The 16,152-nt window shown below is 37.3% G+C and overlaps 1 protein-coding gene across 2 annotated transcripts in view; it reads right to left on the bottom strand.

Annotated features, from left to right (window-relative positions):
• The window catches only part of STK33 (serine/threonine kinase 33), a gene marked incomplete at both ends in the record, with an annotated part of 81,694 nt that extends 68,715 nt beyond the window's left edge, over positions 1-12,979 (bottom strand). For both annotated transcript variants that reach the window (XM_082659210.1, XM_082659211.1), the window contains 5 exons: positions 69-207; positions 4,910-5,014; positions 7,697-7,810; positions 11,582-11,695; positions 12,755-12,979. In XM_082659210.1, coding sequence (XP_082515336.1) covers positions 69-207; positions 4,910-5,014; positions 7,697-7,810; positions 11,582-11,695; positions 12,755-12,979 — 697 coding nt within the window. The remainder of the gene's footprint in view (positions 1-68; positions 208-4,909; positions 5,015-7,696; positions 7,811-11,581; positions 11,696-12,754) is intronic.
• Between the last annotated feature and the right edge of the window lie 3,173 nt (positions 12,980-16,152).

A 16,152-nucleotide genomic window follows, 5' to 3' on the forward strand; every position in this document is an offset into this window, starting at 1 on the left:
ATACAATTGCCCTTAAACAAAAGTGGTGTCTGCGCTCATGGAGTCAGTGAGCTGGATCCTCTTCTTACCCTTATTGTGAAGATAGGCTATAGCTGAGGCGAGACTTCGAATGATCCACCTGGTCTCATTCTCTGAGAAATGACCTTTCCTATTCAGAATTCCTCTGAGTTCTCCATCCTCACAAAGCTCCATCACAAGGTACATTTTCTGACATTATAAATTTAAAAAGAGAGACAGAGAGCACAAATTATTTAGCTGAGGATCTTTAAAATGTTATATATGGTATACGTATAGCAGAAATATGGTTACAATCGATCTTTTCATTCAAAACTATTTGTTATCTATCATGTACAAGATACTATGCAGGATACTAGAGGAAAAAGGAAGCATAAGACACATAGTCTTTACCTTCAAGGAGTTCAGAGTTTCGCTATAATCACAATACCATGGGGTAATGGCTAACAGAAGAGGAATGTCCGAAATGTGATGAGGTTACAGAGGAGGGGAGCCTTTGCCTAAAGAATGCTCACTGAAGAGGCAACATACAGGCACGTCTGGATGACTGAATAGGGATTTATGGGTAGAGAATATGGGCAAGAACAGGCATAGCACATGGCATTTGCAGACTCCAAAGCTCAAAACAGCACTGGTGGGACTTCCCTGGCGGTCCAGTGGTTAAGACTCCGCCCTTCCACTGCAGGGGGCGCGGGTTCTATCCCTGGTTGGGAACTAAGATCCCGCATGCCAGCGCTGCACGACTAGAAAAAAAGAAAGAAAGAAAGAAAGAAAGAAAGAAAGAAAGAAAGAAACCAGTGCTGGCAGTTAAAGAATAACAAGTATCTCAGTGTTAATAGCACTGGGAGTTTGGTAAGTCAGAGAAGACTGAGATGGTGAGGGGTGAGGCCAGAAAGAACACGTTGGTGTCAGGCTGTAAGGAGTCTTGGATGTCACACAAAGGAGCTGGGATTTTTTCTTTTTTCCCATATGCAATAAGGAGCCACTGAAGATTTTTTTTTTTTTTTTTTTGTGCGGTACGCGGGCCTCTCACTGCTATGGCCTCTCCCGTTGTGGAGCACAGGCTCCGGACGCGCAGGCTCAGCAGCCATGGCTCACGGGCCCAGCCGCTCCGCGGCATGTGGGATCTTCCTGGACCGGGGCATGAACCCGTGTCCCCTGCATCGGCAGGCGGACTCTCAACCACTGTGCCACCAGGGAAGCCCGCCACTGAAGATTTTTAAGCTGATGTCTGGAGTGGGGGGAAAGGTATGTGCTACTATCAATTCTGCATTTCTAAATGAACACTCTAACAGTAATGAGGAGCAGAGTTCAACAAACTTTTTTCTGTAAAGGCCAGATCCAGGTAGTAAACATTTTTGGCTTTGAGGAACATACACAATCTCTTGCAACCACTCAGCTCTGCTGTTACAGCATAAAAGCATCCATAAACGAAACTTTATTTATGGACTTTGAAATTTAGCTTCATATAATTTTAACATGTCATGAAATTTTACTCTTTTACGTTTTCTCCAACCATTTAAAAATGTATAAAACCTGGCTTATGGGCCATAAAAGAACAGGCCACATGCCACTGGCTCACATGCTGCGTAAGCTGACCTCTGATTATAAGAGGGTAGATGTGAGGCACAGAATGGAGAAAAGAAGGAAGAAGAAAAAGATGTGAAAATACCTGGAGGGAGAAATAGTGGGACTTAGTGACTAATTGGGTATAAATCGTAAAAAGCCACAAATGAAACGCCTCTTCCATATTTCCTGTTTCTGTGCATACATATTAAGATCACCTTAGGTATTCCGATAGCCAAGTCATCTATTAAGTCAAAAAGATTCACAGTCAACTAAAATGCGTGTCTTTTTCATACCTATGCTATTCAGACACAGACTACCCTCCATGTCTCCATTCTATCCTATACCACATTTTCACTGCTGTTTTTAAGATTCTGGAATCTGATCCTATTCTATTACCACTACTAGTGCAACTTCTGTGTTCAGTCAGCAAGCACGAATACAGGAGGACAAGGCTAACAACCTTTCTTCCTATAGTCAAAATTCTGACTCACTCAAACTCAAGATGTTTAGAATTTCAAAAGTAACTACAGAATGCTGCAAAGTCTAACACGTAAATAAGTTTTTGAACTAGGCTGTAGTTTTTCCACTGACAACACTGTAGGATCATGAAATGAAATGGTAAGTGAACTATTTGGAAGGCAAAGTTATATTAGCAGTGCTTACAATATAAATTGATGTCATTTTAAAATGTGTACGTTGATAAAAGTTATATCAACAGAAGTTTTTTACAACTCTTTATACAATTATTAAAAGTAATTGTGTAGAACATTTGGACTCACAAGAAACCATACATAGTCAAACTGCATGATCAGCATTACTATCTTAGCCTAACCCTTCAGGTAGCAATTTCCATTCATCCTTAAGATGGCTTCAACGGAAGGTCTAGGCATTTGTGTGAGTTGGGAAGATGGGGAGTCAGATGTGACCTGTGTGAATCAAGCGCAAACAATACATAAAAAAGACAATCACAGATGATGGTTTCTTTGGCCTTCAAATTATCCTAGATTTGGACTCCCACTTGATGAAGTAACAGATCAGACTTACCCTCCCCCCTGAAACAACTTAAGAAATGGACAAAATACATAAAATAACAATTTTCAGACATTAGACATCAGACAGCATAGGGCAGTGATCCCTGAGAGAGGGGAAATCTATGAGGCCAGTCCCGTGATTATCCTAGCTTACTGTCTGGAGAGTTTCCAAGCCACAGAGAAGGGAAAAGGAACCCAAACAGAGCCCAGCAGTCTACATGAACTGAGGAGATGGTGCTGGGAGTCCCTGAAGGCCAAGACAACTGAAGTTCACAGAGAAGATTACCAAAGAGGAGAAATCTATGGAGAGAAGGCTCCATAGATTTGCAGACAGCCCCCCCTCGACTCTTCAGCGAAGTACCAACTAGCACATATGTATGAGGAAACTACCCAAAGCTGGGAGAAGAACCATGTGAAAAGATCAGAAGAAACAATCACTGGCGCTTACACATGGCCAGGAAGGGTTTGTATTCCCATTAGCCAGAGTGGAAAATCTCATTATTCATGGGGTAGAATACTCAAAAGGGTCTTCCCTCATTAGTCTGGAAAAATTAGCCCTAGACCAAAGGCTGCTCTGGTGCCACCTAACAATGCTTAAAGCAAGCTTGAAAAGTATCAAACTATTTCCGATAACTTAACTATGTCCCAGAATAAAGCTCAAAAATAGTTGTAAGAGTATAAAAAATAGCCAGCACCCAATCAACAATTAACAGGCATCTAAAGAGGCAGGCTTATAACGAAGGGGAAAAAATCAATCAATTAAAACTGACCTAGAAATGGCACATATGATAGAATTAAGAGAAAAGGACATTAAAGGTTATTGTAACTATATTTAAGGAGGAGGAAATAGTGAGCATGTTAAGTAGAAACATGGAAGATAGAAAAATGATCCAAAGCAAATTTCCATTGGAAGGGATAAACAGCGCATATGATGTTACAGAAAAAGAGATTACTGAATCTGAAGATATCACAATAGAAACTCTGCGAAACTAAACAGGGAGAGAAAAAAGATTGGAAAAAAATGAATAGAGCATCAGTGAGCTTTGTACAATGTCAGGCAATCTCATTTGTACTTGAGGTCCTAAAAGTAGAAGGCAGAAAAAATATTTGAAGAAATAATGGCCAAGATGTTCCTTAATTTGATGAAAACCATAAGCTCACAGATTTAAGAAGTTCCATGAACCCCAAGCCAGGATACATGAAGACAACTATACCAAGGCACAACGTAATGAAATTGGTTAAAAGTGATGATAAAGAGCAAAACTATTCTAAGCAGATTTGAGGATAAAATAAGTCACAACTCTAAAACTGAAAAGGTAGAGAAGCCTTCTGGCACCACTGCCATATACTGCTCCCATAAAAGGTAACTGTGGTCGCTAACATTTATCAAGCACTTCTAATGAATCAAGCATAACGCATAACGCAAGTTGACTATTGCTGCCTTAGAGACTGTCAAAGGAAACAAAGAACAATAGCTAACAGTCGATGAGATGTATGCTTTATATTCACTTTCCCGTTTAATCCTTCAACACCAAATGAGTTTGATACTATCATTAAACCAATCTTACAGATGAGGAAACTTAAGTATAGAGAGGTTGAGTAACTTGTCCATGGTCTCAGAGCTAATAAGTGTTGGAGCCAGGATTATACTGCACAGGCAATCTGATCCCAGAGTCCACGTGCGTAACCACTGTATCATACTGCCTCCGAGCAGAGAAATACCCAAGCCCACGTGCATAAACAACTTGAAGGCAGAATGGCAATAACCCAGGCTTCAGAACAACTCTAAATGGAAATTAGAAGCATTGAAAGACAAGAATGAAAACATCTAGGAAAGAAGGAAGATTAAACATATTAGTTTAAGACACAGATGACAAAATATCTTCTACATAGTGTCAAATATGCCCATACCAACTCTACTATGAAGCTAGACTTGCAAAATTATGACAATATTCCAAGAGACTCCAATGGAGAACCAAGGACCAAAGCAAAAAGAAAGACACTTCTAAGGAAGCTCTGGTCACAAATGGGTTATATCTGAGGTTGTTTCAATTTTAAACATTTGTTTTCAACATGCCACCAGAAATTTCACTAAAAACGTCAATCTAATCATCAGATACCTAACTATAAAATCAACAATAAAAAGTCCTCCAGAATGCTCTCATCAATCTCCAGTGACAGACTCATGCCAAGGACATGAGCCACTGTGTCCCAAAAGGATTACTTCCCAAGGGAATGATGTTCATTTTGTAATAACAACAATTTTCAAAATGCAGCACCTGACAAAGCTTTACCTTAGGCGTCTCAAATACTTGTTCTAGATGTATAATGTGTTTGTGTTTCACACTTTTTAGGATGGTCACTTCCCGTTCAAGCAACTTCACAGCAGAGCTTCCAGCCTTCAATGATGAGGAAACATAGATTTCACATATGAATTTCATTACTGCATACCTCAATATAAAAGTTAAAGTTATTTAATATTTTTCCTACATTTTCTTTAGAAGTTCCTTTTTCAAAAGATAACATGCAACTTACCTATGTGTTAAGATTAAAGTATGCCCCATCTTATCCTTTGTCCAATTTTAAGAGATATATAATTTGGCCTCAAACCATGTTTCTTGGACTGTTTCTATAAATTAGCTACAACATGGTCTCTGTCATGTCACAAAATTATTGCAATTTTTAATAGCCTTTTTGGAATTTCCTTCAAAATCGTATTGATCCTTTGATGTTAGCATAATAAAAACAAAATCTACTTTCCCGGGACATCAATTAGAAAACGGATATAAAGCATCTGTCTCATTAAATGTTAGAATTGTTAAAATAAAATGTTTTTGTTTTATTGTTGTTTTGTTTTGATTATATTTATATACATATCAAAAGAAACAACAGGCAGTGAGATTCTACACTTAGCCCTGCATTATATTACTTCCTAGTCCCCCAGCCTCAAAAATTTGAGAGAGAGAGAAAGAGGAGAGAGAGCACACTCGATCAAGATGGAGATGGAGATTTTGCCTTCAGACCAACCTAACTCCAATTTATCTCCTTACATGTAACCCTTAACCACACCTGACCAGGCCTTCATTCAGGGTGTAAGTAACTGTCTACAATGTCATCTAAGAAATTTCAGAAGGGCTTTCTCCACCCTAACCACCACTACCACCAACCCAGTCATCACCCCTCTTGATATCTAAATTACCATCATTATTCAAGGATAAACATTGTCCTCATTCACATGAAAATATCCCTGAAAGGGATAATAAAGTTCTTATTCCTCCCTCCTTACCCCTAACCCCTGCCCCCACCAAGTTTGGGAGAGACATAATAGTTCCTGAAGGACTGGAAAGGGATTGATCATAAGGCAAATTTTACCTAGTTAAAATTTTTCCTAGTGTCATCCCTGCTTCCAATTACCTTTACCCTTCAACCATTACCATCTCAGGAGGGATAGGAAACTGCCCACCCTCTGTGCCTCACCCATGGAGGATGAAAGTCACAGTTTAAGGTTATCCTAGAGGGTCAAGAGAAATAGTGATTGTGAGGAGTGAATTCCTATACAGACTAGATATGGAGAGTTATAACAATATCCATCTCAATCCTCTTCCTACCTCCCTCCACAAATGATTTGACCTGTATATAATGCAGTAAGATACTGTCCAATTCATATACTGACTATATAACTTTATTTTACTTAGTGTCCTGAAAACTCTCAGCATCAATAGGTATGTGCAAGATTATGAATTCCTAAAGTTGCAAGCAGGCATCCTGACTATATAACCCTAAAACCTAACCCCTAACCCAATCTGGGATAGGAGCAAAGCAAAGGAAATAACATCCCATTTAGTTTTTTTTTTTTTAATAAATGTATTTATTTAATTTATTTATTTTTGGCTGGGTTGGGTCTTCATTGCTGTGCGCAGGCTTCCTCTAGTAGTGGCGAGCGGGGGCTACTCTTTGTTGTGGTACGTGGGCTTCTCATTGCGGTGGCTTCTCTTGTTGTGGAGCACGGGCTCTAGGCATGTGGGCTTCAGTAGTTGCGGCACGTGGGCTGTGGTCATGGCTCACGGGCTCTAGAGCACAGGCTCCGTAGTTGTGGCGCACGGGCTTAGTTGCTCTGTGGCATGTGGGATCTTCCCGGACCAGGGATAGAACCCGTGTCCCCTGCATTGGCAGGCGGATTCTCAACCACTGTGCCACCAGGGAAGCCCCGACAGTTCATTTAGTTAATTCTAAAGATTTCTAGAAGGGCTCTGGATCTCCCTTTATTTTTTTATTTTTTTGGATCTCCCTTTATTAAGATTTAATGTTACTGTATTAAACTTTAGGGGAAAATGGTATATAATTTCCTATGGCTTGTTTTAAAGAATACATAAAACCTACTATTTCCTTTTGTAAGTGTAATATTTATCATCGCAAATCCAAGGGGAAAACACCTAATGTTGTCTTTTGTTTTTCCTCAGGCATAGAAAGTGTTTTAAAGTTGATGAAACGATCAGATATAAAGCTTGAGGACTTAGATTCTCCCTTAAAAAGAAGCCCAGTTGTTCTTCACTCCAATGAAATCTAGTGAGACATACAGTGATTACAAGTAAACAGTACAGAAGATAGTTGGGGGAAAAGTGGTTCAAACTGAAAGAGTAGGTAGGATGAATAAACAGAGTTAGCTACCAATGAGGAAATAGGGAATCAAAGGAAAGGCAAAGATAGGGACAAAGTATATCAGAACCACATCGGGAGAGACTACCGGGACCCATTTCTCACTAAGACATCACTAGCCCACAGCCCTCCATCTACACATACTGATGATCAGCCCTCACCTTCAGCTCACTCTGGTAAACTTTACCTATATTTGGTTATGCTGGTTATGTTAGGTAATCCTTTCATTTACTTTTTAGTACCTGTCTACTTGAGTTTAAGAACTGGTCCCGTCCCAGAAGGCTAGAGAAATATCCACATTTCTCCAGGGGAACAGCCTAGGCCCTGGCCCTCAGGGTCAGCTGTGTTAGTGTGAAAAACTGTACTGCCTACCCCACCCTGCACTGGCACTGTGCTCTCAGTAGGACGCTGCCGATATGCCTTACCTTTTCTTTGCTCACTCTTTTAATTGCCCACTTAGTTTCTGTCTCCTTGTCAATAGCTTCAATGACCATTCCAAAGCTCCCTTTTCCCAGTATTCTTCCAAAGGTATAGATTTCCTGGATAAAAAACATGAGTTCCTTTGTCTCTCTCTGCCATTCATCAGGATTACAAATAAACATATAATACTGACAGATATCCACCCAAGGGAAGAGTGATTCTGCTCCAGGGTAAAATCAAACAGAAGACACCCCATATTTGCTTCAATATTAATAAACACATCTTAATTAAACAAAAATAAGTTTTGATGAATTTTATTAAATATCCTTTAGAAGAAAACCATAAAAATCCTTACAAAGAAATGTAAAAAACTTCAAAAGCATAAAAAATGAACCTCTTATAAACTACAATATTAATGAAATGTCTTCATAAGAAAAAGGAGGAATGGAACATTCATACATGCAAATATATATGTGTGTGTATAAGATACATTCAACCAAAAAATTATCACCAAACTCTGAGAGCTACACTATAAAATCAGCACATATTAACCACTGAACAACTGCTCTCCTGTTTACCAAGTAACCCTTTTTCTTTATCTTCACTGTTTCTATTAAAAAAATCACTTTTGTTGTTTTATTTCCTTTTGTTTTAGGAAAAGGAATATATGACCAAAATATTAATATAAATCAGCACTGTAAAAAAAATGAAAACCTTCCACAGTAACACTATCCAGACCAAGGATCCTTCTGCTTATCGTTTTACTCCTGCTTACAAAGACAGAATGCGTGGTCTTGCAACCAGCATTCCTCTTCATGTCGTAAAATAACAAGCAGGTAACTCATTTACACTTTCATTTCTTGTGAATTTGGTTGGAGGGAGTCAGTCTCCTTGATCTGAATCAACTCCAGGGCAGTAGCAAGAGTTTCTCGACCCATGATGCACAGGGACTAGAACAGGAGAGAACACCTGAGCTAATGCTGCTCGGGGAAGCCCCTGTTGGGTTAGCCAGCCAAAGCCTGCCTTAGAGATGCCATGTTCCCTCTGCGTGACTACTTTCATCTTCACCATGCAACAGGTAAGTTACTGCTAGACTTTATGTTTTCTACTGCTTACATTCCTTTCTTACTTTTGTAAAAGAAGATCCATATCCAACTAATTACTTACCTCCTTATGAAGGGCTTCTCTGCCTAACTCTGCACCATGGTAATTGTTTGTTTGACTTCCTTCAACATGTATGCATTGGTCCTCAAACACTATTATTACTCTCTTGCTTACAAACATTTTGGCTCATTTTTTTCCTTCCAAGATGGTCTAGAAACACCTTATGAAGAAGCTGTTTCTTTTGTATCCTTTAAAAAGCCTGCCTGAAACCTTGTAGGCAAAATATTCATGCTTAGTGCATGGGAGGAAAAGGGAGAAGGAAGAAGGGAAGGGAGGGGAGAGAAGGGGAAGGGAGGAAGAAAGGAAAGAAGGAAACAGAAAGAAAAAAGAGACAGAGGGAGGGAAGGGGAGAGACAGAAAGGAAAAGAAAGAAGAGAAGAGAAGAGAAGAAAAGGAAAAGAAAAGAAGAATGTTCAGCTTCAACATGTTAGATTTTCCTTGGATATTTCCTTGTGATACATACTTTGGGGGCTACAAAGATGAATAAAACATAATTACTGTTTTCTCATAATTTGTAGTCTACTCAAAAGACAAGATTATTACTTAAGTCATAAAATCTTAAGTTAAAAAAAAATACAAAATGACACTGGGGCCAGAGACCAGAGCTAAAATACTGGGAGAATAAGGGAAAACGTTATGAAAGACATGGCTTCTGAGATAGGCATGTGAGGGAACAAAGGCAAAAAAAAATAACTGAGAATATTTTTCTCTAATCCAATCACAGCAAGGAAGGCATTTCAAAGGAACAGCAGTGCAAATGTGGAATGAATGAGTGAGCTGATAAATGAACTGAATCAATAAATCAATCTAGTCAGCAAGCCAGCCAGTCAGGAACCTTCTATACATATGCATATTTGAGAGAAGTGAGAGACTGGGTACATGGAGTTGAACCCTGGAGAAGGAACTCCAGATCTGAGGTCTTGAATGTTGTGAATGGTGACCCCCACTCAGGCAGGGCACATCCTGTCCAGGCGATTGTCCTCAGGACACTGCCTTCTGATGACTTATAATTACTTTGGCTTTTCCCTCTTCCCATTACCACTTGATAGTGAGAATTAAAGTCAAAAAACTAAGATGATTAAAATAAGACAAAACATTTTATTATATGTACCTACAACTCCCAACTATACACTATGTAAAATGAGTTAAATCTCCACTTAAACCTTTTATTCCCACAGAACAAAATAATCTCAATAATCCCTAACCACTTCCCCAACTTTTCTTGTCCTTTAAAAATTAACCTCTCATTTCATCTCTAGACATATAGAACCACAATTTGGACACAGTATTTTAATACTGTTTATAGGATTTTTAAAATGAAGAATGGGTAGAAAAATAGTCCAACTGCCCAACTAGTTGTTTATAAATTAATCATCTTCTTCAACTAACTGCTTTGGCATCATTACATAGTGATGACAATAAGGAGAAAATGACTTCTTGTTTGTAATCATTTTAAGAGGATGCTATTACAATGGTAACGTAGATCTCTTTTTATTGACATATAAGAAGTCCATGATATAGTATAGAGTGTGAAAGCATGCATGATATGATCCCATTACGAAAAATCTGTATATGTGGAGGTGCTTACATTGATGTCTGGAAAGTTGTTCATCTAAATATTAAGAATAGTTATCATTAGGTAGTAGAACTTTGGATGACTGTAGCTTCCTTTTTTATACTCTTCTGAAATGTTTGATATCTTTAAAATGAGCCTGTCTATTTAATAGGGGAAGAGAAACTTCCACTATACCATTTAATGTTATTTCTTAAAAATATGTGTATATTTGAAATATTTTACAATTTAAACCAGGAAAAAAACAAAAACAAAAAATAGGGTAAGACTTATACATGCCTAGAAAAATGAAGTAAAGACAATAAATGTTAAAATTGGTTATGTCTGGCTCATGATTTTTATCTTCTTCACTTTTCTATCTATATTTTCCTAATTTTTCAAAACACATACATTTTGCTTTTATAAAAGCTCTTATGGTTAAATTTAAAACTCAGTAAATTTGTGGATTTTTTTAAAATTCAGGTCTTTTGTTTACAGGGGAAGATTTAAACTTTTCAGGTCAGAAGTTCTCAGAAAGTTTTTCTGATCTCTTCAAGTAAATTGCCAAATATTTCTTAAAGTAATTTTTTAAAGTTATTTAACATTAACACAATTTTCTTCTTGTTGTTCTTGTTGCAGTTCCTTTAATCTGGTGTTAAAGGAACACATTTTAATTTCTAAAATGGTACTAATATTTAAGTCATATTTGTATATAAGAATTAGAATCCTGGGAAGAATAATATTGGTATTCACTCAGTCACAGGCTGGAAAAATATGGAGGGGTCCATGAGGGAAATTCTAGCCTCACTACTGGTCATCAAAGAAGTGAACAGCCAAACCATCTAAGTCACCTGGTCTCTGTCTGCATCCTGAATAGGTCTATACAAAGACTCCACAACTGCCCTCAGCAACAGGCAAGACCTGGAGACCAAAATGTTCTCATTTTGTCTAATAAAAATGCTCTCCACTTTAATTATTAAAGTCCATTTGCACCTCTATGAACAGAAAAAATAATTAATCTGCATTTTCTTTAGTAAAGACTTTGACATACTTAAAAATGGTAAGTTTCCTCTTTCCTTTCCTTAGAGACTTACTTTTAAATCATTTTTGCCATTAACACTGACTTAGAAGAAACTGGAAAATTTCTAGTAGCTTCAGTTTGCTCTCTATATACCTGAATAGCAGCTCCATTGTCCATCCTTATGTGAGGAACTTTTCCTTCTGTAAAGTTGCCTCGACCCCACTGTTGTTGAGATGATTTTCTCTCTACACTTGAGGTTTCTGAGGGCTTGGACCAAAAAGAAATTTTAATATTAACTTTAAGATATAATAATCTGACAAATCTTTAATGTGTGTCAAGATATTTATTGTGTACAAGACAGTTTACTGTTTTTTTCAAATTCTAAGCCCTATATAATTCATTCACTCATTAGGCTAAAAGAGGCCTTAAGAAGTTATTCAATCTAATCTCCTCTATCCAGGCAAGTCTACATGATGACTTGCATAGAAGATAAATCAGGACTTAAAATCTTTAACACCACAAAAGAAAGCAACTTCACAGCTTTCTCAATCACCCTTGTTTCAAGACATAACAGTCATCTCAAATAGGTTATACACAAAAAATTACTGGCCATTCACAAAATATGCTTTGAATGAAGATAACATAGCAATAATTCACTCAGAGACACCTATATGGAAAAAACTATACCATAATACAAATCAGAAATAACAGTTTAGGGTGAAAATGTGAAAAGGGTACAAACTTGAGGGCTGGGAACCTAACTTTTCTTAAACTTACTGCTCTCTGTCTCCAAAGTTGTGCTATATCAATGACAATCTTCCATAGTGCCTCTCCTCTATAAAAGGCGAATATACCAAAACCTGTCTAACTGGGTAGTCATAGATTGTAACTAATGCAAGTCAATTTTGTAAGGTATACTTGATATTCCATCTAGATAACCAGGAACTGTCTTAAGTAATAACCACCCTATATTTAACCACAACCATAAATCTCATTCTGCATCAGTTGAAGAAAATGCCCCAAAATTCAGATTGAATTCAATTTGAAAACCAGTTCATTTCCATATAAACCATTTTTTAAAAAAGAAGCTGGAATAACATTCTGAATTATTCATAATCCTGAGAAATCATTAATTTGGGCAGTCGTTGGAAAGAGCATAAAAGAAATTACCAACCAACTTTTCTCACCTCTTATGTAAGAAAGAAATGTTACTTTAATAGTTAAGAAGGCAATGAATTGGCTGACAAGGGTCCATGGGATATGGATGAATCTAGGGATGGGATCAGGGAATGGGACATCCACTTGTGTTGAATCTTCAATATTTACCAAATCTTTTCCAGAGGTACTATCTTTGCTGGCTTGTCTTTCTTTTTTTCTCTCTGGTGAAACTGTAAATTCTGAACTACCAGTGCTCGATGTCTGTGACATTTCCACCACTGACATTGGAGAAAGCTTTGTTTTACAAGAACATACACAAAGCACATTTCTCTGAGAAGCAGATGAACAGTTGGGGCATTTTGTGGATTTTTTACCACAGCTGCTATCAGCCATTTGCCTAACTCTTCAACAAAAGCAACTTGAAAGAAAGATGTTTCCAGTGTTTGAGGAAAACAACCAGACCAAAAGGATAAGGTAAGCTGATGACGAAAACTGTAACTTCCAAGTGGTGAGGTCCTTAGGTTAACGATGCACTAGACTTACAGTCACACATGAGAGCTGCAGGTAGAAAAGAAATCACCATTTAGAAAATTCTTTCTTATCCAATCACCCTTCTAGAAATCAAAGAAAAACTAGCAACTAGCACCAAAAGCATCCTGCCTATACATGAAAGTTAATATTTACAACAAAATTAGAACATATTTCTAAAAACCAATACATTCTCATCTTCCAAAATTGAATTCTTGAACTCCAGACATTTTAGTTACTTAAGAGTCGAAAGAATCACCCTCTGTACAGAATCATAAAACTGTTAAAAAAGCATGGTCTAAGGAAATTTGGTGGGTTGATATCAATTTTTTTTAATGAAGTAGAATAGAATAGATATATATGAGAGTATTTTGCATAGATCCTTGGTAAGTTTTGTGAAACTTAAAAAAATTATAGATATGAATGTACAGAATGTGTGTGTGTGCGTGTGTGTACACTTGGTCACAGTTTAAAATGTATTTCTTAGTGTGGGTTGTGGTAAAAAGAAAAAAGACTTAAAAATATTGATATAAAACATACACTACTGTGGCTTCAGAAGTTAATAAGCCTTAGTCCACTTATTATCAGAGCAAAGCCATATCACACACTTTACAAAGGAGTAGATAATTTGATTTTATAAAACTATCTAATTCTAAAAGTTCAAAGGCAATATTAGAAGTATCCTCATTTTTATTCTCAAACAGAAAAATAGGAACGAGTGGGTACTATTTTCCCCTGAGTGAAGAACAGGTACGCCCATCATTCTACCTAACTAGAGTTACTGCAGCTGTATGGTGGCAAGTCAGAGAGATGTGAGCTGAGGAAGGAGGGGGATGTGTTCTGCAGCACATGAAAGAGAATACTTTGAGACACTTCCAGAAGGAACTGGGAGTACATCGTTATGGTTTTGTGCCATCCTACTTCAGGTATTACTTAAAAGTGTATTTTGAAGTCATAGATTGATAAGGCTGGGGTATATGGACTATACCTTTGTTCTTTGTACTGGAATAAACTTGACCAGAATAGGAGTTAGATATCTTTATTTCATTAAAGAAATATATTTCCAGTTTTAATTGTCTAAGACTGATTTTCTAATCAGAAACAAGGGCTAACGTTGATCAAATCTTTATCTATTGCGATTACCATATTTTTTCTTATTAGATCTTTTGATATGCTGTATTGAATTAAAAGCTTTCCTAATATTAAAGCATTCTTACATTCATAGTATGAACCCTACATGATCATGATGGATGATTCTTTCAATGTGCTGAAAAGTTGAAATGTTTGTATCTTGACTTTTCACAGTTATATTCATAAGTTAAACTGGTCTATAATTTTCCTTTTCACTCATCTTTGTCAGGTTTTGATACAAGATCCTGGCAGCTTTATAAAATAAATTGGGTATCTTTCCATCTCGCAATGCTTTGTAACAATCTGTATAGCATGGGAATCTACAGGAAAATCTCCCAGGCCCTTAGGATTTTATGAAAGATACTGCTAGTAGTTTATCCAATGTTTATTCCCCCATTCTTCCTTATTAACAGAATCCTCATTTTTGTCTGGGACAGCAGTATGCTAATTAAAATCGTCCATTTCCTAGCATCCCTTGCAGCTTGCAGATGGCCATGTGACTTTTGACCATGAACCTTACAGAATGAAAGCAAAGTTGTACTTAAAAGAAAACTTTATTAAACTTTATTAAAAACAGAAAAAAAAACTTTATTAAAAACATCAAAAAATAGTTATCTTTTTCTCTCAATTTCTCACTAAGTCATATAATCACTGTATCACTGACATTGACACAGATTGCCGAGTACTTTTTTTTATACTGTCCATTTTATTATTTTTTAACATCTTTATTGGAGTATAATTGCTTCACAATGTTGTGCTACTTTCCACTGCACAACTAAGTGAATCAGCCATATGTATGCATATATCCCCATATTCCCTCCCCCTTGCGTCTCCCTCCCACCCTCCCTATCCCACCCCTCCAGGTGGCCACAAAGCACCGAGCTGATCTCCCTGTGCAATGCAGCTGCTTCCCACTAGATATCTATTTTACATTTGGTAGTGTATATATATCAATGCTACTTTCTCACTTCGTCCCAACTTAAACTACCCCTTCCCCGTGTCCTCAAGTCCATTCTCTACATCAGCATCTTTATCCCTGGCCTGCGCCCCTGGATTCATCAGAACTTTTTTTTTTTTCTGATTCCATATATATGTGTTAGCATATGGTATTTGTTTTTCTCTTTCTGACTTACTTCACTCTGTATGACAGACTCTACGTCCATCCACCTCACTACAAATAACTCAATTTTATTTTTATGGCTGAATAATATTCCATTGTATATACATGCCCCATCTTCTTCATCCATTCATCTGTTGATGGACACTTAAGTTGCTTCCACGTCCTGGTTATTGTAAATAGTGCTGCAATGAACACTGTGGTAAATGACTCTTTTTCAATTATGCCCAGGGTATATGCCCAGGGTATATGCCCAGTAGTGGGATTGCTAGGTCATATGGTAGTTCTATTTTTAGTTTTTTAAGGAACCTCCATATTGTTCTCCATAGCAGCTGTATCAATTTACATTCCCACCAACACTGCAAGAGGGTTCCCTTTTCTCCACATCCTCTCCATCATTTATTGTTTGTAAATTTTGGGATAATGGCCATTCTGACTGGTGTGAGGTGATACTTCATTGTAGTTTTCATTTGCATTTCTCTAATGATTAGTGATATTGAGCATCCTTTCATGTGTTTGCTGGCAATCTGTATATCTTCTTTAGAGAAACGTCTATTTAGGGCTTCTGCCCATTTTTGGATTGGGTTGCTTGTTTTTTGATACTGAGCTGCATGAGCTGCTTGTATATTTTGGAGATTAATCCTTTGTCAGTTGCTTCGTCTGCAAATATTTTCTCCCATTCTGAGGGTTGTCTTTTCGTCTTGTTTATGGTTTCCTTTGCTGTGCAAAAGCTTTTAAGTTTCATTAGATCCCATTTGTTATTTTTGCTTTTATTTCCATTTCTCTAGGA

This window comes from Grampus griseus, assembly GCF_964374135.1.
Source record: "Grampus griseus genome assembly, chromosome: 8".
Lineage (NCBI taxonomy): Eukaryota > Metazoa > Chordata > Mammalia > Artiodactyla > Delphinidae > Grampus > Grampus griseus.